At 52.4% G+C, this 26,768-nt stretch overlaps 1 protein-coding gene across 1 annotated transcript in view; it reads right to left on the bottom strand.

Annotated features, from left to right (window-relative positions):
- Positions 1–26,768, bottom strand: part of NPHP4 (nephrocystin 4) — a 137,749-nt gene that overhangs the window by 5,345 nt on the left and 105,636 nt on the right. The window contains exons 17-23 of the mRNA XM_065936860.1: positions 22,142–22,302; positions 19,691–19,871; positions 14,028–14,153; positions 9,328–9,539; positions 6,056–6,282; positions 5,674–5,860; positions 4,758–4,841 (exon numbers count right to left, since the gene is read on the bottom strand). Coding sequence (XP_065792932.1) covers positions 4,758–4,841; positions 5,674–5,860; positions 6,056–6,282; positions 9,328–9,539; positions 14,028–14,153; positions 19,691–19,871; positions 22,142–22,302 — 1,178 coding nt within the window. The remainder of the gene's footprint in view (positions 1–4,757; positions 4,842–5,673; positions 5,861–6,055; positions 6,283–9,327; positions 9,540–14,027; positions 14,154–19,690; positions 19,872–22,141; positions 22,303–26,768) is intronic.

Here is a 26,768-nt window from a genome sequence, read left to right as displayed (position 1 = left end):
TTTTATTCCGGAACTCAGCCGGCCCAGCGAGCTCTCGGGAGCCAGGATGGAGAGCAGCACATCGTCAACCCTGAAGCTGGACAACCTTCCCACATCGGCGCAAAGCTCAGGCCTCCAGACAGACCTTCCACATGGAAAGGTCGCTCTCCCACTTTGTGGGTTTTATTCTGAAACCTTTTATATGTATAACTGGACACATTATAACTGGACAGCTACCCATGAGGCCACGTGGGCGTGAAACTGCCCACCCTCTGGGCCCTCAGCACTCGGCCGCCCTCTCCAGGGAGCCCTTCCTGAACTCACGGTCACTATCCCTTGTCTGTCTTCACCGTTCCCTCCGGGTCTTTAAGTGACTCCGTGTTGGTGCCACCTTTTTGGAGGGTCACCTGAAAGTCACTGCCCCGTGCAGCTGTCCCCAAGTCTGTTGCCATGTCTTGTGTGTGCCCACCCGGCTTCATGATCCACTGGGAGGGGAGGCCCACCACTGCACCCACATTCCTGGCAGCTGCGCCCTGACACTCCTGCTAGAATTTCACTGCTATGCTGGGACCTTTAGCTCTACAATGACCGACTGTTTATTTAGAGCAAGGATCTGTTCAGAGGGATCAGGAGCAAGGGCACCCCAGCCATAATGAGCACACCCAGCACCAGACCTTAGTTTCTAAACACCATTCTCCACTAACAGGAACCTTAAATAACTGGCTAATTCAGACATGGAGCAGAAAGTCTAAGATGACTCAGGACGGAACATCTCATGTGCCAGGCACTGAGGAAGAGATCCAACAATGGCAGGGACCTGTCAAAAGGACACAGGGGCCAGCTCAAAGCAGAATCCCTGGTGGATGAGCAGTAAAACAGAGAAAGACAGTGACAAATGACAACCTGCTGAACGAAACAAGAATTCATGCTCCAAAATGGTGACAAATAAACTACAGGAATGAATGGAGGGAGGCAAAGCTCTGCCTCACTTAGAACATAGAAGGGACGATCGAATCCAAAAGTCACCGACAGCCAGCCATCACGCAAGAATCATCAGTGAAGAATTATTTTAAAAAAGAATGTCTATATGTGTAAAACTGAGTCACTTTTCTGTACAGCAGAGATTGGCACAACACTGTAAGTTGACTATACTTCAATTAAAAAAAAGAATCATCAATGGATATGAATACTAGCAGCGGAAGTTGCATGAGAAGCGAGCAAGATATTGACATAGTCTGAGTATCTCCTGACAAAACTCAGATATTGACATAGTCTGAGTATCTCCTGACAAAACACTATAGTTCTAATTATCATCTATAAAATACTTGTGAATTAATTTTATACTGAAGGAGCCTGGCAGACACCATCTTAACCAAGTTAGAGAGTTAAATTAACATCACTGGAAATAGAACAAATCAACATTGTGTCCCTCCTGATCAGAGGCTCTGAGAACAGAGCATACCATCTGTGCTCATCCAGCCCTGGATGCACAGCGTGAACCCACTGACTCGCGAACACCAGACAAACCAAACTGAGGGGCAGGTGGAAGAATTGGCCTTTGTACATCCAAAGTACTGAGGTTGTGGAAGACCAGGAAAACTGGGTGAGACCACCCGGTGCACCATCGGACCCCGGGTGGGTGAGGGGTCCAGGGTTGGGATGTTTGGTAAAATGCAATTCAGGTCTATGACGAAATTGTATCAGTGTCAATTTTCTGATTTTCCAAGGCTGAGCACCGAAGAACTGATGCTTTTGAATTGTGGTGTGGAGAAGACTCTTGAGAGTTCCTTGGCCAACAAGGAGATCAAACCAGTCAATCCAAAGGAAATCAACCCCTAATGTTCACTGGAAAGACTGATGCTGAAGCTAAAGCTCCAATATTTTGGCCACCTGATGCAAAAAGCCAACTCACTGGAAAAGGCCGTGACACTGGGAAAGACTGAAGGCAAAAGGAGAAGGGGGCAGCGGAGGACAAGATGATTAGACAGCATCACCCACTCAATGGCCACAAGTTTGAGCAAACTCCAGGAGACAGTGAAGGACAAGGAAGCCTGGCATGCTACAGTCCATGGGGTTGCAAAGAGTCAGACATGACTGAGCGACTGAACAACAACTGTGGTTGTGGAGTAGAGAGTCCTTATTTTCAGGACATACGAGTTCTAAGTTTCAAGGAGCAACTGGGCATTTTGCCCATAACTTATTCTCAAGGTGCTCAGAAATATATATATATATAGATATAGATATAGATAGATATAGATATAGATATATAGATAGATAAATATAGACACAAAATGATAAGGTGAAGGTAAAATGTCAATAACTAGGAATGTGAGTAAATAGTACATGGCGATTCTTTGCACTATTCTTATAACTGTTCTCTAAGTTTGAGATTATTTCAAACTAAAAAAAAAGGCACAAAAATAAATAATTTTTTTTTAAAAAAGCACAGGAGCTAACTTGAAAAGGATGGCCATGGCCAGAGAGAGGACAGTTTAATGGCCACTGCCTGCTACACAGCAAATATAAAACCACGAGTTCATAATGTGACTCCCCCAAAAACTGACCATCTTTGAAGGTTCCTAGGGCTCAACTCATTACTTTAAAAATTGATAAGTAAAGGGAAAGAATCCAACATTTACCCCGACCTTCTGGTGTAAGATATATTTCAGGGTAACCAAACTGCTGACGGGGGAAGCTCTTATTTATAGAAGAATCACAAGCAGTAAGTATAGGAACAATGAGCACAGTGGAGTTTCACCATTTTCCACCCTGATGGAATAATGGGTGTGGACAGTGGGCCTTTAGTGGACACATTAGCCACCAGGAATAGCCAGCCGCCTCGGCCTCTGCACGTGAGGCCACAGCCAGCCCAGTGAGGCTGTCCCATGGTGGCCGGCCCTCACCCAGTGACTCCAGGGACAGAGCGCCAAGGACAGTGGGCCCCGGCTTCCACAGACCAACCGCAAAAGGATGCGTGAGCACGGCCTGGACATCAGGGCATCCTGAGGATCTGCTGCTAACTTGGGGGCAGTGATGATGGCCCAAAGCCAGGTTAAAAAATTAGTTCTCATCAGTTTAGAGATACATATGGAAGTAATTATGAGTAAACTCGTAAGGTGTCTGGGATTTGTTTTAAAACTGCAAACTCACGTAAGGAAAAATTAGCCACTCAGATTTCATTTATAGCCCTAACTAAGAAGTTGACACATTCCTTAGACAAAGGCAAAGCTGTTGGCTCCATGTTTAAATAAAATACAGCAAATTTTCCCCGGTCATGGGTCATGGGCACAGGACTGCCCCCCAACATGGAGAATCAGGGATGCAAGGCTGCCAGGTTCTCAGTCTTGGAAATCTGTTCTCGGGGCAAGGGGTGGGGCAAGAGTGTTCTTGTTTTTACTTTCATTTACTTTCAAAAGGCAATTTTTTTTGGAAAGTCACTCAGTCATGTCCAACTCTTTGAGACCCCATGGACTATACAATCCATGGAATTCTCCAGGCCAGAATACTGGAGTGGGTAGCCTATCCCTTCTCCAGGGGATCTTCCCAAGCCAGGAATCAAACTGGGGTCTCCTGCATTGCAGGTGGATTCTTTACCAACAGAGCTATCAGGGAAGGCCCTTCAAAAGGGCCTGGAGAAATCCATGGACTCTACAGTCCATTGGGTTGCAAAGAGTCACACACCAACTGAGTGACTTTCAAAAGGCATTAGTCAACCAAAAAAAGAAAACAAAAAACAAATTTCTATAAAACAACCGTTTCCCAGATAACTAATAAGGACCTATTGTATCGCATAGGGAACTCAATATTCTATAATGACCTATATGGGAAAAGAATCTCAAAAGAGTGGATATATGTAGATGTCTAACTGATCACTTTGCTATCCATGTGAAACTAACATAACACTGTAAATCAACTGTACTCCAATAAAATTTAAAAAGAACACGACGGTGTCCCAGGCTCCCCTATAGGACATCCTATATCAGCAGACGGGTGATTGAAAAGTGTACCCTGCGTGGGAGAAGGTGAGGGTGGGATGTTTCGGAAGAACAGCATGTATATTATCTGTGGTGAAACAGACCACCAGCCCAGGTGGGATGCATGAGTCAAGTGCTCGGGCCTGGTGGGCTGGGAAGACCCAGAGGAATCGCGTGGAGAGGGAGGTGGGACGGGAGACCGGGATGGGGAATACGTGTAACTCTATGGCTGATTCATATCAATGTATGACAAAACCCACTGAAAAATAAAAAATAAAAAAAAAAAACAAAAAACAAAAAAGAAAAGTGTACCCTGCAAAGTCACCCCCAGAGATGGCAACGGGTGAGTCCTACTTCCCAGAAGTAACACACAGACACACACACACCACCTTGATTCTACACAACAAGGGATGCTCTGTCAGGGTCAGAAGGCCCGTCTGACCCTGAGTGTGGGGGCTAGGCAGCGCTGGCTACAGCGGACACTGTGGGGGCGGGATGCTGGCTTCCCACTGAGCAAGTCTCCAGGGAGGTGTTTCCATGCTAGACCTCTGCCTGGAGGCCATACCAGCATCTGGCTGAAGCTGCCACCGCCCTGTTAGGACACGTAATGCCCACCTCCATGGGCCCTGCCTCACCCCCACCCTAGACCTCTCCCCTCCAGGAGGTGCAGAGAAGGGCATGGGGCCCTGAGAAACAAACCAGAGAACCCAGGACACCCTTCACCCTCCACTCAGAGGACCCCTGGCCAGCACTGCCAGACCTCAGACCATCCAGACGGGAGGCTTACTGTCCTCTGCCCCTTACCTTGGCATGTTTGGTGGGCATCGTGCTGGACTTACGAGGTGACCTGGCATCCATGTCCTTCTCTGATCTCAGCTCAGCAGAGGCCTGTAAGAAACCATGAGCCCCCGGGGTCATGAGACAGAGGCCCAGGGTGACAGGTGCTTCTTTGCACCTGTAGGACCTTCTACCTGTAGGAAGAGCTGCCACCCTGAGTCCATGGCCTCAGGGGCCAATTTACTCTCACAGAGACCCAACCCCTGGCAGCTGCTGTTACTAACCAACCCCCACACCCCAAAGAGGAAGTGGGGCATGATGAGAGCTGTAAGGGGGATCAGAGCCCATAACCCAGCTCTGCTCAAAGTCAGAGGCCTGACACCTTCACTACAGTCCAGACAACCTCTTGCCCCAAAAGTGCATCCAAAGAGCCTGTACTGAAAACTGTGAGCCCCTCACACCCGTCTCAGTGGTGCGCACTCCCTTGCAGAGCCGACCTCACGGGGTCAGGATGGAACACGTCCGCGGTTATCTGCCCCATCAGAGTATGCGATCTGCTCACACCCCGACAAGAAACTGCCAAGTGTCTGCAGCTCATGTCGGGGAGCAAGCAGCAGTGACGAGAGAGTAGAAAACCCTAGAAAGTTTCAACCCACCAGCTCCCCTGAGATTCAAGAAAGGCTCTTCTACCAAATTAGTAAAGAGGATGAAGAAGAGGCGGTCCAGCTTTCCTGAGCGCTGAGTGACCCATCAGGGCTGCTGGATCACAGCACAGATGCTGGGCATGGGGTGGGTGGTGGGGGCACAGATGAGACAGTGATAGCCAAGGGCTAACCGTCTCCCACCACATGGAATGAGGCCCCCACCTCCCACATTACTTGGCAAGTGGGCTTTCCCAGGTGCCCGGCCAGCCCCTTGGCATGAGAAAACTGGCCTTCCTCACCTGTGCCGTGGCCTGTGGGCCCACAGAGAAAGTCTGGAACTTGAAGGGGATATGGGCAGTCTCCCGGGGTCGCAGGAAGAGTTGGGGGGCCAGGTTGCCCCGCAGGTGGAACATGTCCTCCTCCAGCGGCGTGTGCAAGTCAGCTATGTCCTTGAAGTACCGCCACTCCTGACCATCCAGGATGAGGCTAGAGGGAGGGGAGACAGCGCCGGGCCCAATGTCCTTCTGGTCAGTCCCAGCAGCAGGGGGATGTGTTGGTAGGGGTAAATGCCCCCACCCACTCAGACCCGGTGGCTGGGACCCTCGAGGACAAAACCAGCTCAGCTTTCGGTTGGAGCTGAGGGCAAAGGCTGGGGGCCTCACGGGGTGCCCGCAATCCCACCTGAGCTCAGGGTTGTCTATCTCGATGGTCACTGTGTGCTGCGTGTTGTGGGGGTTCCTCAGGGCGAACTCGAAGAACTCGGCAGCACCCAGCGCGGCGTGGATGGTGTGCTGCGTGGTGATGGCCGTGCTCAGCGCGCTGGCGATGCTCTCTGCCTTCGTGCGCTCACGGTAGGCGGCAATGACCTGCAGGTCTCGGGCGTGCTGGGCATGGAGGCTCTGCTGGGCCTGCAGACACAGGGACTGAGGGGGCCATGATCCCGAGGCTCAATGCGGCTCGGGGGCTGTTTTCTGGCCACCTCCCCTTCTCCACCCCAAATGCCAGACTCCTTTAGCATCAACACCACCCCCTTCTTGGACTCGGGGTCGGGTGGGACTGGCCGCCTCAAGCCCAGGATCTGGGGAGGTGCCATGTGCCGGGGAGGCCATGAGGGCCTCCAAACACAGAGGAGGCCCGGAGAGCTGAATGCCTTCAAACTCTGACGCAGAAGGTAAGGACCAAATCTGACTTCTGACTTAAATTAGTTTGGATATTGACTTCCCCGTGTCCAACACTCTGGCCTTTCCCCAGGAGGAGATTGATGCTGAGCCATGTGTCTCCCAGGGGCTTTGAAAAGAGGAGGGCAGTAGTGCTGACACTTGAGACCTCCCTACGTGGGCGTTTTCTGACCAGAGCTTCTCTATGGAATGGAACTTCTGCCAGGCTGGGCTGGACACCACAGCCAGACCTAATTCAGGGTGAGAAACAAACAGAGCTGGGCTTTTCAACCTGGACATGAGACAGAGGGCTGTTCCGGCCTGTCTCCAAGTGGAGGGGACACAGCCTGTACTGCCCACCAGTTAGAGGCCCCAGGACGTGGGTTCTGGGGGACAGGCCCCATGAAGATGGGCGCAGGGCTGGCCCATCTTCAGACTGACCGCCCAGGTGAGCACAGCGACAGCCACTCCCCGGTTCACTGTAGGCCGGGTGGGTAAAGCCACAGACGGAGACAGTGTGGCCCAGAGCATAAGGTTCCCACACTGTTCCAGGCCAGGGGGAAGGGCTGGCAAGAAGGATGGACCTGCCTGTGGGGTCTGGCTCCACCTGCAGCTGCCTGGCACCCAGCTCAGTCTCATACACACACGAGCCAATCCTCCAGTATCAGTGTTATAACTGGTGAAAAGTGAAAGTGTTAGTCGCTCAGTCGTGTCCAAGTTTTTACAACCCCATGGACTGTAGCTCACCAGGCTCCTCTGTCCGTGGAATTCTCCAGGCAAGAACACTGGAGTGGGTTGCCATTTCTTTCTCCAGGGGATCTTCCCAACCCAGGGATTGAACCTGGGTCTCCTACACTGCAGGCAGATTCTTTACCATCTGAGTCATCAGGTATGCCGAGAGCCATCAGTAAAACAGAAGCGATGTCTTGGTCTTTTTCTGCCATAGTTCTGTCTTATTTCTTAATTCAGAACCCACGCAGGCAAAGATGATGACACATATTGGACCCCTCTGACTCCCAGAGGCAGCAGTTGGTACTGCAGCCCCAAGACTGGTCCAGAGGTGGGCACGCCACCCACCAGCGCAGGGACGCTCGTGAACCACACGCTGGCATTTCTGGAAAGTAAAGCCCTCTCTTCCGTGGCACTTGGCGTGGTCTGACAACATGGAACATGGGACTAGAGCCACCAATTTGCTAGTGTGAGGGGCAATCCTGAGATGCCAGGGAGACGGGGCGGTGACCAACAGCAGTCACTAGGGCAGCCGCTGACCTGGGCATTGGACACAGGGTAAGCTGAGTGCCCCTCACATGGAAGCTGTGGCTGCCCCAGGGCCCACCAGAGGTTCTGACTCTGCACTCCTGGCCCCAGGCCAACCACCTCCCCCCAGAAGCCGGAGACCCACAGCCTTGAGTCTGACCATCAGGGAAAGAAAGCTGCAGTCCTAGCTGTCTTCTGACTGTCCTCGCATGACCCCCAGCTCCTGGGGTCCATGGAACCACATGATTCCATGCGCTACACATGAGCAGGGTCAGCCAGGACACTGTGCCTGCCGACTCTTCCCGAGGACCCACTGACTTCACAGAACTTCCATCTCTGCTTCAAAGATGAGAAACTTTCCAGAAAGCTCTGGAAGGGAGAGAGACTACCATATATTTGATAAATCAGATTACTTTCACCTCAAAATTCTCCAGGGCTATGAACCCAGGAAATCATCACAATTTAGCAGAAAATTTTCTTGTATTTGGAAATCCAGTTACTTCCAAATTTACTGCTATATTCAAAACAAGGGTTCTGAGCTGTTGATTTTCTCTATCAGAACATATCAAATAAGAGGAAACCAGCCAAATTAATCATAATAATGATGTTGGTAACAACAGCACTGGCAGTTGTCGGGCGGAGGACCTGATGTGCGTGTGGCCAGTCACCCAGAGGCTGGGACCCCTGGCGTCCCCAGGTAGCAGCTGATCGGCCCTCAGAGGCTGCACAGGAGGCAGTGGCCTGGATGCCCTGTGGCCCGGAAGGAGGGATGCCCCCAGCCCAGCCCTGGGTCAGCCTCCCCTCAAGGCATCCTCACAGCCATAGCTCTGCTCCGCAGCAGTAAGACTCTGCCGCACTCGGCTCCCATGGTCCACAGGCTGTCTGGGCCCCACCCGGCCATGTCCCCTCTCACATCCCCTCCTGCTGTGCTCCACACCCTTCCTCCCAGGGCAGTTCCTTGTCCACCTGTGGGCACCGGGTGAGGGCCAGGCACGGCAACTCTGTTTGTGTCCACCAGGCCACGGGAACAGGCCTGGCTGGAGAAGGCTGTCATCTGTTCAGACACCCGTCTGCCTCGATGTAGAGGCCCCTAGGGCCCCTGTGGGCTCCTCATCCCATAAAATCATAAGGTACAACCATCTTCTCCTGTTTCTTAGCTGCAAAATGCTACAGGGTCTTACTTAGATTTTTAGTCCAAAGTGGGAATTCTGATCATCACGGTTGCTCTGACACCTGTGATAAAAAGTTCTCATGACTTTGCTCCCCAAACCTGGGGAACCCTCAGAATCCCTCTTGGAGCTGTTTTAAAAGTTTAGGCTCCAAGGACCCCACCCTGCACCAGAAATTGATTAGAATGGAGTCCAGAAATTGGTTTTTATTCAAAGTACCGCCATAATTCTGGCTTGAAAACCTCCCCTGATGGCTTAGAAGTCGAATCTCTCATGTTCTGTAATGAGGACGCAGAAGGGACAGGGTGGCTCTTGCGATGTTCCAGTGAACCCGCCCGCTCCTGCTGGGGGACCAGGGACCCAGACTCACCAGCGCGCCCAGCCCACGGCGGCCCGGCTCTGATCCACACTCCCGCAGTCGCACGGCCCTCATGCGCTCCAGCTTGCGCCTGCGGACGGCATCCCCCTCTTGACCAACGCCCTGGGGCCCCCGGGCTCCCGGTCTCGAGGGTGTGAAGAGCAGGGCAGCCAGTCCGCTGTCCACGTCAGCCAGCTTCTGGGCTTGGACCACATTTTTCACTGCTGGAAGGTTCAAAGAGAGGGTTGGAGGTTAAAGGGCAGAGTTTATGCTGTCTAAGCAGCCAGGGCTCCATGCCTAGCAGAGCTCTTCGCCCAGCGAGGGAGCCCAGAAAGCACCCAGCTTCTCGTGAACCGTGGGGTGCTGACACGGGTGGAAACGGTGCATCCTGCCCTGGTCGGCATCCTTCCCTTCTCCAGCCTCTCACATAGAGGAGATTTGGTCTCGGTCCTGGGACACAAATGTATGAATCCCCCTAGGTGATCGTCTAGGAAAAATCTCAGTGTTGCAGAAGTTCACGCCCTCAGGATGCCCCAGGGTCATGACCCTGTTCACCCCCAGTCCCTCCAGCAAGCACCCTCGACACCCGGCACCACTCTGAGCTCTCAGGCACACAGTCCCGGCAGGTCCTCAAGCTCACTTGGGTGGGGGTGTCACAAGCCCCGAGTTCAGATCAGGAACTGGGGGCTCTGAGGAGTTCTGTCCCTCAGCCTGAGGTCCCTGGACAGCCAGGGTGAGTGAAGACTGGCCCACCCTGCCTCGTACCCCAAGTCCTCTGCCCTGCACCTGCTTCCTCTGACTGGTGGGGTCTCCCGAGCCCTGTCTCCTCTGGGGGTTCTACTGGAACCCTGGACCCAAAGGCAAGTGGTGCAGCCGACAAACGGAAGCCGCAGCAGGCAGGCCAGGCCCCAGCAGGCAGGAGAGCTGCGCTGCCTTCCTCCCGTTCGCGGTGCTCCCGGGACATGTGCACATGGCATGAGCCACATCACAAGCTGACACACAGACTCCTGGGCAATCACTACACCAGGCACAGGCGAGCAGGTGAGAGGGAGCCCCCGACCTGGAACTGGGTACTTCCTCCAGGCACTCCCAGAACCACAGGATGTAACCTCTAGCCTGAACTCCGCTGGCCGGGCGCCCACTCCCCGTCCTCGTGTGTCTCCACCTCCTGCTGCAGTGCTCCACATCCTCCCTCAATAGAGACGAGCACTGTTTCCAGGTTCTGGGTGCCATGAGATGGTGCAGACGTCTCACACCGTCATCCCAAAAGAGCACTTGTCCTGTGTCTGGGGTCCAACTCCACAGGGATGGGAGCTCCAATCTGGATCAGACTCGAGCAGCCCGAAGCCCACAGTCCCACAAGGAGGGACCAGGGTGGGAGATGAACAAGGATGGGGGTGATCGATCAGCTCGTGTGTTCAGACTGCATCACCCCGATAAATCACTTTCCCGGTTCCAATGAAACCAGAAATGAAATTCAGCGTGACCACGCGGGACCACATTGCTGAAGCCAGGAAGTGCCTTGTAGAGCTCAGCACAACTTCCTGCTTTCAGAACCTTGCCAGGGGGTGGACATGGCTTCTGGTGGAGCACCCCTATCCTCTGGTTTTGATTAAAATAGGGATTGGAGGACCAGTGACCCTATAGGCTCTCAATCCCTTCAACAAAACCTCACTGTTGTAACTCCCCACACTCCCCAGAGGAGCCCCTGACCTGCCAGGCCCCGACCATGGGTTTTACAAAACCACTCCCATTTTTTTGGCTTTATACTATACTGTTCATGCAAAAAGGCAAAATGGTTGCCTAAGGAGGTCTTCCAAATAAGTGAGAAAAGAAAAGAAAGGCAAAGGAGAAAAGGAAAGATACATCCATCTGAATGCAGAGTTCCAAAGAATAGCAAGGAGAGATAAGAAAGCTTTCCTCCGTGATTAGTGCAAACAAATAGAGAAAAACAACAGAATGGGAAAAACTAGAGATCTCTTCAAGAAAATTAAAGGTACCAAGGGAACATTTCATGCAAAAATAGACACAATAAAGGACAGAAATGGTATGGACCTAACAGAAGCAGAAGATACCAAGAAGAGGTGACAAGAATACACAGAAGAACTATACAAAAAAGATCTTCCTGACCCAGATAACCATGATGGTGTGATCACTCACCTAGAGCCAGACATCCTGGAATGCAAAGTCAGGTGGGTCTTACGAAGCATCACTACGAACAAAGCTAGTGAAGGTGATGGAATTCCAGTTGAACTATTTCATATCCTAAAAGATGATGTTGTGAAAGTGCTACACTCAATATGCCAGCAAATTTGGAAAACTCAACAGTGGCCACAGGACTGAAAAAGGTTAGTTTTCATCCCAATCCCAAAGAAAGGCAATGCTAAAGAATGTTCAAACTACTGTAGAATTGCACTCATCTCACATGCTAGCAAAGTAATGCTCAAAATTTTCCAAGCCAGGCTTCAACAGTACGTGAACTGGGAACTTCCAGATGTTCAAGCTGGATTTAGAAAAGGCAGAGGAACCAGAGATCAAACTACCAGTATCTGTTGGATCATCAAAAAAGCAAGAGAGTTCCAGAAAAACATCCATTTCTGCTTTATTGACTACGCCAAAGCCTTTGACTGTGTGGATCACAATAAACCATGGAAAATTCTTCAAGAGATGGGAATACCAGACCATCTTACCTGCCTCCTGAGAAATCTGTATGCAGGTCAAGAAGCAACAGGTAGGACCAGCCATGGAACAACAGACTGGTTCCAAAGCGGGAAAGGAGTACGTCAAGGCAGTATATTGTCACCCTGCTTATTTAACTTATATGCAGAGTACATCATGAGAAATGCCAGGCTAGATGAAGCACAAGCTGGAATCAAGTTTGCCAGGAGAAATATCAATAACCTCAGATATGCAAATCACGCCATCCTCATGGCAGAAAGTGAAGAGGAACTGAAGAGCCTCTTGATAAAAGTGAAAGAGTGAAAAAGTTGGCTTAAAACTCAACATTCAAAAATCGAAGATCATGGCATCCGTTCCCATTACTTGATGGCAAATAGATGGGGAAACAATTAAAACAGTGAGAGACTTTTTCTTGGGCTTCAAAATCACCGCAGCCATGAAATTAAAAGATGCTTGCTCCTTGGAAGAAAAGCTATGACCAACATAGCACATTAAAAAGCAGAGACATTACTTTCCCAACAAAGGTCCATCTAGTCAAAGCTATGGTTTTTCCAGTAATCGTATATGGATGTGAGAGTTGGGCCATAAAGAAGGCTGAGTGCCAAAGAATTGATGCTTTTGAACTGTGGTGTTGGAGAAGACTCTTGAGAGTCTCTTGGAATGTAAGGACATCAAACCAGTCCATCCTAAAGGAAATCAGTTCTGAACATTCATTGCAAGGACTGATGCTGAAGCCAAAGCTCCAATACTTTGGCTACCTGATGCGAAGAAGTGACTCATTGGAAAAGTCCCTGATGCTGGGCAAGACTGAAGGCAGGAGGAGAAGGGGATGACAGAGGATGAGATGGTTGGATGGCATCACCAACTCGATGGACATGAGTTTGAGCAAGCTCCAGGAGTTGGTGATGGACAGGGAGGCCTGGTCTGCTGCAATCCATGGGATCATAAAGAGTCAGACTCGACCGAGTGACTGAACTGCACTGAACTCCCACTAGTTCCCAGGGATGGGGACTTCCTGCTCCATCAGCCAGTTCTCCATCCATCCTCTGAGTGACCAGAGGGGCCAGCTGGGGGTAGAGAAGCACGGGCCCCAAAGCAGGGAATCCAGACTCTAGTACAAGTTCACAGCCCTTAACCACACCACTGGCCAAGTCACCTGACCTCTCTGCCTTCACGTCTCTGACATTAAAACGAGGTGCCTGACTCATGCAGCATGGACTCCCTAGAGCATCTGAATGTACCCCAGCCCCTCTCCTGGGAAGAACGAGAAGGACCCACAAGGTTTGGGCTGAAGTCCCAGGAGACTGTGGGATACTGGAGGCCTCCCTCTCCTGAGCTCCTCAGCTCTGACTTCCCACCTGGGGCACAGATTCAAGGCCAACAACATCAAGGGCCATCAACACAAGAAGTTCATGGTGGTTTTGGATTCACATGAGATGACCCACCACATTTGGGGGGTGCTCCTCTACGGGCACCCTCCACTTTTCATTCCAAGGACAGCATCTGACATTCAGGTCTGTGGGTCATTCAACAGAAAATCTTTCCGGTTATGCAAGATTTGCACCAAGCCCAGGTCTTTATCACCCGAGTTTCCTAACTGGTTTATTCTTCTCTTTCCGACATGAGGAGTTTCATACTAGTTTTAAAAATCAGTCTCTGCGTATCCTGACCTTTCTCCGTTTCCTCTTCCCTCACAAAGCAGCAGATGCCTAAAAACAAACGTCACTCATAGAATTGTGAACTCTGAAGAACAGTGGCTTCCACCATCTGGAGAGGGCAGGGTGGAAGGGCACAGTGACTCAACATGGTCTGCAGGTCACTAAGCCAGATGCTGAGCCACCAGTCCACCCCCAGATCCAGGACAGCAGGCACCACACAGCCTCACACGTGTGTACCTGCACATGCATTCACACACATTCACACACGCACACACAGCCTCCCTTCCTTCACTCCATCCCCCCCACTCCCCCGGCCCATCACACCAAGCACAACCCTCCCCTCCCGCCCGCAGGTTCCTTGCCCTCTCCACTCACGTCTGGGGCCCCCGGGTGTCAGGAGGCTGCCTCCCGTGAAGCCGCCGACGCCGTCATTCGAGATGACCCTCGACCTGGAAGGTGGCAGGGAACTGGGACTCCCCACTCTCTGTTCACACAAGTGACCTGCATGAAAACACACCCCCCCACACACCACCCCGCACAGCACATTAATACCAGAAAAGAGTCTGACAACACACATACACCCCTGATAAGGAGATCTGGCTTCAAATACCCCCTGACCCACCATCATCCCCACATTCCACTCTTGGCCTGAATTTGTTTTGCAACAGAGATGGTGGGTGGCCAGCAGAGGCCTGTGTTCCCTCGAGCACCCTGCTCTCCAGGTCCACACCTCCTCTCCTTCCCCTGAGCAGCCATCTGCTCTCCAGAGAGGAGTTGGGGCTCAGGACCCTCAAGGCAGGTCCCCAGGAGCCCAGCTTGTGCTCTGGGATGGTCACAGACTCTGTCATCAGCCCTCGAGTGTCACGCTGCTGCAGGAAGGCCTTTGTATCCTTCTGCAAACATCTGTGCCTAAAAACTCCTGGTGGGGAGGAGTCTCCATGTGAGACCCCCCCGGGGAGAGAGGAGATCCCCACAGAGCCCCTGGGGGAAGGGGGAAGGAGCCTAAATAGGGGGCCCTTGGGTGAGACAGAAGCCTCCATGCAGAGCCACCTGTGGAGAGAGGAGCCCCCACACAGGTCCCCTGGGGGTGGAGGAGAGGAAACTCCATGAGGGGCCTGGGGGCTGTTTGCTGAAAGAGCCCTGGAGGGGACAAAGTCGCTTCAGGGGACAGGGTGTCCCAAGGGCCAGCCCCAGTTCCCTCCAGCTGAACCGGGGCAGGCTTCACTACTTCCAGTGTCATCTGGTCCCAGGGATGACAAGTGTTTGCTGCAGACGTGCTTCGCCTGGGTGGACGGGCCCTGTCCTCGGGACCACCACCTCTCTGCGTGGACCTGACACCCCTCGGGGTGAGGCAGACAGAACTCAGCTGTCAGACCCGGAAACAACCACCAAACACAAGACACGCTATCATCTCTCTGACTCCAGCTGGGAGCTGAACACCAGCAGTCTGGGGTGTCCGGCGGTCTTTCTGGGAGGGGTTAGAAGGGGACCCCTCCTCCGGATGGGAGCCGGGGGAGGGGGTGACTCTCCTGCTCAGCTCAGCAGCCCCCTTCGGCCCCACCTCTGCAAGTCTACTTGCTGCAGGGAGGCTGCTGTTCACGGCAAGCCCAGGGCCCAACCATCAGCATGCCCCCCTGCCTGCAGGTGTCAGCTCGTCCTCTCGGGGACAAAGGCGGGGTCTGTGTCTCCAGCAACCTGACGGGAACTCTCTCTGGGCTGTTCTCAGCCAAGGCTGGAAAGAGGGTAGCCATCCTTCCAAGGGAAGTCAAGGTCCCTGCGCTGCTCCAGAGGGGGGCTGCCACCCCCAGGCCCCAAAGAACAGCAGCAGACCCTGGAACTGCAGTTGGAGACCCCAAACACATCGGTGCGACAGCAGACCATCCCCCCAAAAGATGAGTGAAGACAAAGGCCTGCTGTGGGCATGGGAAAGGCCAGATTCAGAAATGAAAAACCAAGGGACTTCCCTGGTGCTCCGAGCTTCCATGACAGAGGGCACAGTGTTCGATTCCTGGTTGGGAAACTAAGAACCTTCAGGCCACGCAGCAGGGCCAAAAATAAAAACGACAGACAGAAATCGTCTCTGGTCAAACAAGGAGCAATTCACTCGACAAGGTTTAAAGGCTGGTGACACAGCAGTGAGCGAGTCCTGCCCTCGGCGAACTTTTGTTCTGGTCCTCTTGAGCATTTTCTGGGAATCTCGGCTCCCCGAGGCCTTCCTGCCTCCCCTCCTGTGACGGGAGTTGCCTCCGTCACCTGCCCAGCCATCACACACTCAGATGCAGTCCTGGCCAACTGGAGGTTCCACTTCCTCCACATCCTCCTGGGGAAACGGCCGCATGGGCGGGTGTGGACGCCCATGGTCCAGAGCCCCTGTGGGCAGCAGCAGCCCCACAGAGTCCGCGGTCAGAACTGTTCTGTCGTTGCTCTGGGAACCAGCAGGAAGCCTCCCCACTGTCCACTCTCATCGCCCGCAGCTGCCCCCACGCCCTTCCCAGGGGTCTTCCATCTTCCCCTGCAAACTGAAGCCGCTAAGCATTGTTCTCGTCTCCATGGGACCTATTTTTGACCTGACAGCAGCTATTGTCCTAGGATCGTGAACCTCCTCCCTGAGAAAGGAACCTGGTATCGACCCTTCCTCACTCCGAGGAGCTCTCACATCTGAGATTGGCTTAATCCCCTGACGTCCAAGATGACGGAATTCTGAGGCCAGACAAGCTCTCAGACGGGCCGGCGTAGCGATTACTTCCTGAGTCCTCCCACGGCTGTGCTGGGTCAAGGGCAAACATCACAAGGGAGAACCAGCAGTGTCCTTGAGGGCCCACTGCCGTGACTTTCTCCACCACCTTAATCCTGCAGCGAGTGGGTCCCTGGGTTGTGGGCAAGGAGGCCTATGGTCCACCCGGATCCAGTTGAAAGGAGGCAGGCGTGTTGTAAGCCTGATAATAGCTCCACTGAGACCCACAGAAACCCAGGGAACTGTAGCAAAGCCCAGATCTGCTCCACCAGCTCGCGGGGGCAGGTGACAGCGTCCTTGGAGCTCCAGCTCTCAGGAGGACAAACTATCACCACAGCGTGTGACCCAACAGAACACATGGTCACCTCCCCCACAGACAAGGGCCGTCAGGAAACAAGGGTTTCCTGACCACTTCCTCCCACTGTATTTGTATTTGGAGCGTTGGTTTGTTTAGAAACATGCTATCGTGCTGGTGCTGTCACTTCAGTTGTGTCCAAGTCTTTGCAACGCTATAGACTGCAACTCCCCAGGCTCCTCTGTCCATGGGACTCTCCAGACAGGAATACTGGAGTAGGTGGCCATGTCTTTCTCCAGGGCATCTTCCCAACCTAGGGACTGGACCCATGTCTCTTACATCTCCTGCACTGGCAGATAGGTTCTTTACGACTAACCCCACCTGAGAAGCCCTTGTTTAGAAAGAGGATAGTAAACTTGAGAAACCGGGTTTACATTTGCACACCTGCTCTAGGACTGCACGGGGTGAAGGTGCCGCATCTCATGGGGGTACAATTTGCAACCTGAAATTGCTGAGGTTTTCTTCCCTTTCCATGAGACGGAAAGTTACAGCTGGGGACCAACACATGGCTACGGAGCAGTGTGTGTTAGTCTCTCAAGTCGAGTCTGACTCTTTGCAGCCCCATGGACTGTAGCCCACCGGGCTCCTCTGTCCATGGGATTTCCCAGGCAAGAATACTGAAGTGGGTAGCCACTTCCTTCTCTAGGGGACACGGAGCCAAGAGAACCTCAAATCTGCAGGGCTTCCAAAGCAGCCGGGTAACCGCCCTCACTTCCATTGCGCTAACAGAGTGATCACACTATTCAACTCCAAACCCAGGTCATCCATCAAAGTCCACAGCAACCGGTGCTCCCATAACCCCGAGAACATCAGTCCTTGACCGTGGAGCCAGGGGCCAGGTCCCTCAGGAGACCTGTAGATACAGTGCAGTGGTCACACACACAAGCAGGATCCTGGGATAAAAAATTCTGAGATCTCTAAATGATGAAAAGGAAGTGTTGGTCTGCTCAGCTGTGTCTGACTTTTTGTGGCCCCATGGATGTAGCCCGCCAGGCTCCTCTGTCCGTGGCATTCTCCAGACAAGCATACTGGAGTACGTAACCATTCCCTTCTCTAGGGGATCTTCCCAACCCAGGGATCGAATCCAGATCTCCAGCATTGGCAGGCAGATTCTTTACTGTCTGAGCCACCAGGGTAAAGCAGCAGAAGCGCCTGGCATTAAAGGAGTATTAAATAGCTCGTCTGAGCCGAGAAGCCGCAGAGCACAAGGACAGCCCTCTGCCACAGAAAGTTTCCCAGGGGACCCGAGCGTCATGCCTCGATCCGCAGCCTCACCCTTGAACTCAGCTGTGAATGCAGAGGCCCGGGTGCCACCCAGGTGGGTGCTGGCCCCACCTCTGTCCCCTCAAAAGGCCCACACAGCCATCACTGCCTCTGCCGGCCTGCGCCTGGTGCTTGGCTCAGAACAACCAGTTTTATAAAGAAATAAAAGCTATGACACTTTTATTTTTCTTTTTTCAAAAACCGCAGACTGTACAGAGGAAAGCACAGTGCGGCCGCGTCGTACAAGTGGGCTGCATGCAGCTGCGGCGCTTTATTATCCATCCCTTCTCGGCGACAGCGCAGCCTCCCAGGCAGGCTGTCTCAGGCTCCTTCCCACCGCCTTATCTCTGTCTTGCAGGCAAAGTATGAAAATGACAATTTAAGATAACATATAATGGAGCTAATCTTTCTTCCGAAGATAAGATTTTAAAACCTGGAATCACTGCATATTTGCGGGCTGGTGAATTAAATATAAAAATAGCCAACACAATCTCAGAGGCAGAAGAAGGCTTCTAGCAACTCCCCTCCATCGTGGGCACTTTTGAATAATGTCTGCTCCTCACACGCGGCTCATTTATTTCTCTAGGACCTAATTGAGTTTTGCTGTTTCCATATTGTCTGTTTTCCGGGCTGCCTTGGATCCGACAGCTGTAAACAAGCGAGCAGAAGCCTCAGACCCAGCTTAATGAGCTCCACGCTGGCTCCCACTGCTCGGCTCTGGCTCTCGGCACGCGTCGGTGAGGCCCATGGGGCTGCAGGCTCTGAAATCAGGCTGGGCTGTGAGGAATGGAAAATTCCCCAAGAAAGCGACAGAGAGGCTGGAGTCCAGAAGCCTCAGTGGCTTGGCAGTGTCCTGCTTTCAGTCTTCCCACGGTCTCCTGGAGGGGATGGAGCGGGCTGGTCACTAGGCCCACGGGGCTCATGCTGCCCTCTGCCCTGAGGCAAGCACAGACAGGCCTGCGGGCCTAACGTCCCCTGTCCCATCAGCGGCTTAGTGGAGTCACGAGAATGTACAGGCAGGACCATGCCAGGGCCAGAGAGGGCTTTCCTCGGCGCCTCTGCCTAGCAACTGTTGGGATACCATCTGACGTGAGGTCAAGGTGCTTGACTCTGAAGGAGAGCATCCCTGTGCTCCTCTGTCCCTCTGTCTCCCTGTCCCTCTGTCCCTCTGTCTCCCTGTCCCTCTGTCCCTCTGCTCCTCTGTCCTTCTGCTCCGCTCCCCAAGCTGTGCGTGTGGAGCTTAGGAACAGTTCTCTTGTCTCTCCCCCACAATGAGGCAGGCTATGAGCTGACTGAGCTCTCTCCTGAAGCCAGGCATCTTATGTGAGGATCATCACAGAGATGTCCCATGCACAGTACCGAAACAGAACCTGGGCAAGACCAAGACAGCGAACAATCCCAAACCCCAACCAGATATCAGGAACGCCAAACAACCAGTGCCAGGGAAGGCTCAGTGGTCGAGGACAGAGGCTCTGGATCATGGCAGGCACTCAGTGGACAAGGCTAGACTCAGTGATCAGAGACAGACTCACTGGTCAAGGGCAGACTCAGTGGTCAAGCTAATGAGAGCTGAATTCCTACCGAGAGCTGCTGCCTATGTGACCACTGTCCTGAGGGGGCTCACGCCCCAAATGGGAAGCAGAGTGGCTACCTGGGAACAACAGCCAAGCTGCTGGGGATTCTTACCCACATTGGCCAAGGTCAAGTGCAGCTGGCCCTTCACCACTGTGTGGACGTCGATGGGCTTGACGCAGCCAAACCTGGTCACATCTCCACTCACCACCATGGCGTCCTGCTCGTATTCAGTCGCCACGACCTCCAGCTCGTGCGAGACCTGCACGGCTGGCCGCCCTTGGCGGAGCAGGTGCTGCAGAGGAGAAGGGATGGGTCAGAGGGTGGCTGAGGCAGAGGCCATGTGCTTCTGAAAACCCGAGTCCTTGATGTTAAAGACTGATGTCAGGTCTTTAACAAAGTGCATCCTGGTCTACCCACTGAGCAAATATGAGCAGGCCCAGCAGCCCCGCACGGAGCCTCCTCTGCAGGGGTAAGTCGGGAAGTGCACGACAAGGGGGCCCCTGAGGAAGCCCAGTGAGAGCCCCGAGGAGTCTCCACTGGGCCTCCGCGCAGGGAAGGCGGGGGACATGCCAGGCCTGGGTCGGGAGTGCTCCAGAGTGGCTGAAAGATGGGCAGCAGGTCTAAGGAGGGACCACAAGGCAGACGGAGCCAGGTCAGGAGCGTTTCCAGGCCAGACCTAGGCTCAGAGCCAGGCCAGGCAGACCCAGGAAGTACCGGGATATCCTGGAGCCCACTCTTCTCTGCTAAACAAGTTTAACCCCTCAATCCTCAGCCTGAGCCCAAGGGCAGTGGGGCCGGGTGGGAGGGAGGGCTGGGCCTCTCCTCCTGCATGACCTGGGGAAGGTGACCAGGCCTCTCGACTTCATATAGCAATGGAAGTGTGGGGCCAGGTTAAGTTCCTGCTTCTGGAATTCTGGCCCTGTCCCCCCAGCACCCATCTCTGGGGTGGACACACTCAGACCAGATCCCTCCTTAGCAGGTCTGGGGGCTTCCAGTTGCATAGAGCCTGCTTGCTCAGCAGTGCTTGTCCACATGATCCCAACACAGGCATGGTTCAGGAGTCTCGGCGGCCGGATGAGGTGAAGACCCCTCCAGAGGGACACTGGTCAAGGCAAGAGGTGACACCCAGCTGCCCAGAGAGCAACGATGCTCCCTGGCAATTAAAACACGGTACTGCTTCTCACCTCAGAAACTGCAGAGACTTTTTTAAAAGCTAATAACCCATAAAGGGTAGGATGGCAGTAGGTCAGTCCTCCCCACCCAGTGCTCTGCACACACTGCTCCTGGCTCCTTCCACTGCCCTGGGGCCTCACCCCCTCAGGGATGAGCCCTGAGACCCAGGGGGTGGGGGCAGTTACAGCCGGAGTCATCTGAAAGATGGAAGAAGGGAGGGAGGAGCAGGTGGCTCTCTGAGGATGGAGAGCACAGGGTCAGAGCCACTGCAAGGGGACACGCAAATACCAGAGCCATGAGCTCCTCAAGGGGACAGGGCGCTAAGGAGCAAGGGGGGATGGGAGCGGCCCTGCAGGTCTCAGGGACCAGCCATGCAAGGCTCAGGTAGGGTAGCCTAGGGGGCTGTGGCCGGAATCCAGAAGGAAAACAGCTGTGGGGCTTCCCTGGTGGTCCAGTAGTTAAGAATCCACCTTGCAAGGCAGGACCCATGGGTTCAATCCCTGGTCTGGGAACTAAGACCCCAAATGTGGTGGAGCAATTAAGTCTGAGCACCACAACTACTGAGCCTGAGCACCACAACCAGACAGACCACGCGGCAAAGCGAAGGATCCCACATGCCAGAACTAAGACCCGATCCAGACGAATAAATAGATAAATAATTCAAAAAAAAAAACGGGATGAAGGAAAAGTGGATGAAGGTCAGAGAGATTCCAGAGCCATAGGGATGGCCCTATATCCTCTTCCACTCCACCCCAGGGCGGAGGGTTGGGGGTCAAGCTCTCATGACGGCACATGGGCAAGTGGATGTGATCCAGGGCCTGGTCTAGAGGCTGCCGTGTGACCCCATGCTGACCCTCTGGGGTCCTGGTCACATGACAGGGAAGGTTTGGGGAGAAGCCCCAGGGAAGAAAATTGAATTAACGTGTAGATTTCAGTTTTAGCCTATGAGGAGAATAGAAAGCACAGTTAGAAAAAGGATGAGATTCTAATTCTCGTGATTCATGGAACTGAGAACAGGCATCGGGAAACACTTCCCCAACCCATCACTCACTCATCACGTCCTCCATCCTGAGGGTGCACCTCAATGGGTGGGGCTGGTGGGCCCAGCCCCTGGGGAACAAGGCCAACCCCTTGCTGCTCTCAGGGAGCTGCCATGCTTACCGTCAAGGGAGCAGAGCCAACGTTACCTGCTCAATTGAGGGTCTGATGACGGATGTAACCTAGTATGATGGAGTTTAGGCTCTGTGAACATCGCTTCCTTTGGGGAAGGCAAGGACTCGGCAGTGTCGGAATTTGTGAACCAAGGAGCCAGGCCAACACCCAGCACTGGGCAATGACCAACACCGCCATGTGACAGACCTTGCAGGAGAGACTGTGGGAAAAACCTACCTTCAGCTGAACGGCAGCAGATCCAACAAGAAGCAGGGAGTCCCCATCCCAGACGTCGATCTGCAGGGTCTGCATGGCCAGGTAGCGGGCAAACCAGCGCTGCTCCCCGGGTCTCAGGAACCCTGGGTCCACCAGGTACTTCCGCTGAAAGCCAGGAGACCCTGTGCAAAGAGGCCCCAAACAGGCCCAATAGTAACTGGAATCATTTATCATCTCTATATACTTGGAGGACTTTCTGGTTTGAGCATGATGAAAAATTTCCACTTTTAGCAGAGCCATAACTTAATAAATATATTAATCAAAACATTACAAAATACCCAAATTAACAACAGGAAGAAGAAAAAAAAAAACAACAGGAAGAGTGGTGTTCAGAAGACTATATTTCTTTCCAATATATGCAAGAAGCTACTCCTCAAATAAGACAGATGTGTTTCACCAGGTGAAACAGTCAATGCTGAACAAGGACAGATGCCCTGATGGGGCCAGCCAGGGAGTATGAAACCCGATGCATAGGATTTAGGGAGAAATGCCATCTACTTCTTCTGTACAAACTGGGACATTCAGGGACTTCCCTGGTTGTCCAGTGACTAAGATGTCACCTTCCAAAACAGGGGTTGCAGATCTAATCCCTGGTCGGGGAGCTAAGACTCCTTATACCTCAGGGCCAAAAAGCCAAAACAGAAGCAATGCTGTAACAAACTCAAAACTTTAAAACTTGGTCCACATCAAAATATCTTTAAAAAAAAAAAAAACAAAAAAAAAACTAGGACATTCACCAGAGACAGAAGATGTGATAGATAGGTAGAAAGATAGATAGATAGATAAACAATGGAATATTACTTGGCCATTAAAAAGAATCAAACAATGCCATTTGCAGCAACATGGATGGACCCAGAGATGATCACACTAAGCAAAGTAAGTCAGAAAGACAAATATGATAGAATTTCATTCGTATGCAGAATCTAAAACATGACACAAATGAACCTATCTACAAGACAGAAATAGACTCATAGACATAGAGAACAGACTTGTGATTGCCAAGAGGGAGAGGAAGTAGAGGAGGGAAGGGCTGGGAGTTTGGGGTTAGCAGATGCAAACTATTATATATAGGATAGCTAAATAACAAGGTCCTACTGTAAAACACAGGGAGCTATATTCAATATCCTGTGATAAACTGTAGTGGAAAAGAATATGAAAAACAATATATATATATATATATATATGTACAACTGAATAACTATACGTCAATAAGGTTTTTTAAGAACTGGGATATTCACACACAGGCATGTGCAGAGCTTAAGCTGAAACAGAGCTGAGCACATGGTGCTGAGCCGACCCCAAGTCACCGCCCAACCCCAACACACCTAGGCCCACAGGAGCCCAGGCCTCTCTGGGGTCCCCCTGGTGTCAGGCTTTTCAATATGAGACAGGAGTCGGACTGTGACTCCTGCCTTCCCTTTCCAAAGTGGCATCATCATTAATCCTTGATTGACAAAAATGTCACTGAAATCACCATTAGTTAAAGTGGCAGGAAGAGCAACATGGGGGTGAGACAGTCAATTCCTAGGCAGGTTGATAAGAAGTTCAGAGTCCCCAAGGAGGAGAGAGGGGTCTGTGGCTCTCAAGGAGGAGATAGGGGTCTGGAATTCTCAAGGAGGAAGAAAGGACAAACATCTTTTTTCTCTGCATTTCTTAGTCTTAGTCACATAAAGTGTTTTTTTCTTTAAGCCCAGAGCTGATGATTACACAACAAACAACTCAGCTTAAACTCTGTACTAAGGGCTTTCCTCATAGCTCAGTCGGTAAATCATCTGCCTGCAATGCAGGAGACCCGGGTTCAATTCCTGGGTTGGGAAGATCCCCTGGAGAAGGAAATGGCAACCCACTCCAGTATTCTTGCCTGGAGAATCCCATGGACAGAGAGGCCTGGCGGGCTACAGTCCACGGGGACCCAAGAGTTGGACACACTTAGCAACTAAACCACCACCACCAAGGATTATATGACAACAGTGAGTCCTGCTTGAGGACAGTTTCTCCTTCTTGAAAACCTTCTGACTAATCCTGTTATCTTAAAATGTATACTTTGGGAGTGGCTCTGGTAAGATCTTTGTATTGTTAGTTCTAATCCTGTCATCTTAAAATGTAAATTGTGGGAGGGGGTCTAGTAAGATCTTTACAACCTTGAGACATTCTTTTGATTTATTGCAATAACCAATTTTAAAAGTATATTAAAAAAAAAGTATATAGCTCCCTTCCTAAGAATAGTAAGTGGGAGCACTCTCTGTCCCCCTTCTGATGTCTTGTCAGAAGTCTTCTCTGTCCCTTTTTCACTTTAATAAAACTCTGCTACACAAAACATCTTGGGTGATCACGTCTGGTCCCTGGTCCCGAAGCTAAATCTTCTTCCGAGACCACAAATCTGACATTGTTCACCCGTAAGCTATCAAGGGAAACATACTGAATACAGCAGTTCTTCCCTTTCCATCAACCATATAACAGTATTTTAAAAGCAGTCCATATAATCAAAGCTACGGTTTTTCCAGTAGTCATGTATGATGTGAGAGTCGGACCATAAAGTGAAGAAGGAATTCATAGGGCCTGGACTCCATCTCAGGCCTGTCCGTGCTGATCATGCTCGGCCACCTCTCCAATGGGCTCTGAACTCTCTGCTTAGTGCCTGTGGGAACGACAATGGAAGGATAAGACCCCCTCCAGACAGGGGAACCTTGAAGATCATATCCAGGTTACTCATCACCTAAGAGAAAACAGACACTAATCACCCCTGCCTCCGGACAGTATCTATCGGAATGTAACCACAGGCTTATCGGTTATTAACTGGTTGGAATGTAACTGCGGGCTTATTGATTATTAACTGTTTGAACATATAATACGTGAATGATGGGGTTATTGTGATTGTATTTACCCTTCCTTTATAAGCCTCAAGGGATTTGGGGTGGTGGGTTTGGACACGTACACATGGGGTATAAAAGATTCTCACAAATGCTGGTCGGGGTCCTTGGATAAGAGGAGGCTCTGCCTTGGGCCCGCCGGTGTAATAAACTGCACTCCACTATCTGTATTGTCCTTCTGAGTGAGCTTGGTTCCCGGAAAGTGTGGCTATAACAAAAGAAGGCTGAGCACCAAAGAACTGATGCTTTCAAACTGTGGTGTTGGAGAAGACTTCTGAGAGTCCCTTGGACAGCAATGAGATTAAACCAATTCAAAAGGAAATCAAACCTGAATATTCACTGGAAGGACTGTTACTGAAGCTGAAGCTCCAATATTTTGGCCACCTGACGCAAAGAACAGACTCAGAGGAAAAGACCTTGATGCTGGGAAAGATTGAGGGCAAGAGAAGGGGGAGGCAGAGGATGAGATGGTTAGATATCACCAATTCAACGGACATGAATTTGAGCAAACTCCAGGAGATAGTGAAGGACTGGGGAGGCTTGGCGGGCTGCAGTCCGTGGGGTCGCAAAGAGTCAGACATGACTCAGCGACTGAAGAACAAAACCTGGGGAGGAAGGCAAATGTTCACCCAGCAGCCTGAGTTGCCGGGCCAGGCTTAGCCCCTCACCCCCTGCAGCCGCCTCAGCCCATGGGCACGCACATAGCGCCCCCTCCACTCTCCTCAAGGCCAGGACAGTGGGAGCAGTGAAGCAGGTCAGGACAGCACCCACCCGGCATTAAGGGGGAATAGGGGGTGGTCCTGGTGGGCCCAGGGAACACAAAGAAAGGTCCAGACATGTGCTGGCTCCAGCCAGAAGCATCCCTGCCCCCCCACCCCATGCCAAGGCAGTGCTGGGTAGCAGGACAGAGGCCACGGGAGGGGCTGGGAATGATGTCATACGTGGCAGGCCAGGCCCCAGTGTCCCACCTCCAGTGACCAGAGCAACTCACAGGGCCAGTGGAGGTCAAGGACCCTGCTGCCCTGCCCCAGCCCCACCAGCCAGCTCCAAGAGCTAAGCAGCCTGGGCATCTGGTCAGTCTCACGACACCCACCCTGAGGCTGCTCATCCAGGTGCCCTGGGGACTGGAAAGAGGACTAGGCAACATGGAAGGTCAAGTTCACAGCACTGGGTAGCACCCACCTGCTGGGCCCCTGGGCTGCAGAGAAGGAGTATCGGAAGCACTGACCCCTACACTGGTCAGACTGCTAGCTCCAGGACACGAATTGTGTGGGCTGACCTCCCAAATGACCACAGACACCCTTCCCCGGGGGGCCCTCCACACTCACCTCCAACACCCCCAGCCTCACTGACCCTTCACCCAGACTTGCACTTGTGCCTGAATACAGCCCATCCCAGCTGGACCCTGCATCTTCTTCCTCAGCCAGATCCTCCTTGCGTCAACCCAAGCTGCCACGAGGCACCGTATCCTCCCGACACTCCTGCTGGGCTCCATCATTACCACATCCCTTCAGCAGGCAGGTCCTCTCAACACAACAATGAATTCACATGCAGTACATGCCCCAGGCCCCGTGTGGGGTCATGTGAGGGGACAGGATGGACAGGCCCCTGCCTTGATGGGGCTCATGGTCTCAGGGGACACACCGAGCCCAGAGCTGACAGTGTGCTGAGCATCACACACGGGAGCCATCCTTGTCTGGGGGCAGCCCAAGGCCCCT

This window comes from Muntiacus reevesi, chromosome 5 (genome assembly GCF_963930625.1).
Source record: "Muntiacus reevesi chromosome 5, mMunRee1.1, whole genome shotgun sequence".
In the NCBI taxonomy this organism is placed as follows: domain Eukaryota; kingdom Metazoa; phylum Chordata; class Mammalia; order Artiodactyla; family Cervidae; genus Muntiacus; species Muntiacus reevesi.
This window is presented reverse-complemented; position numbering and strand designations above follow the sequence as displayed.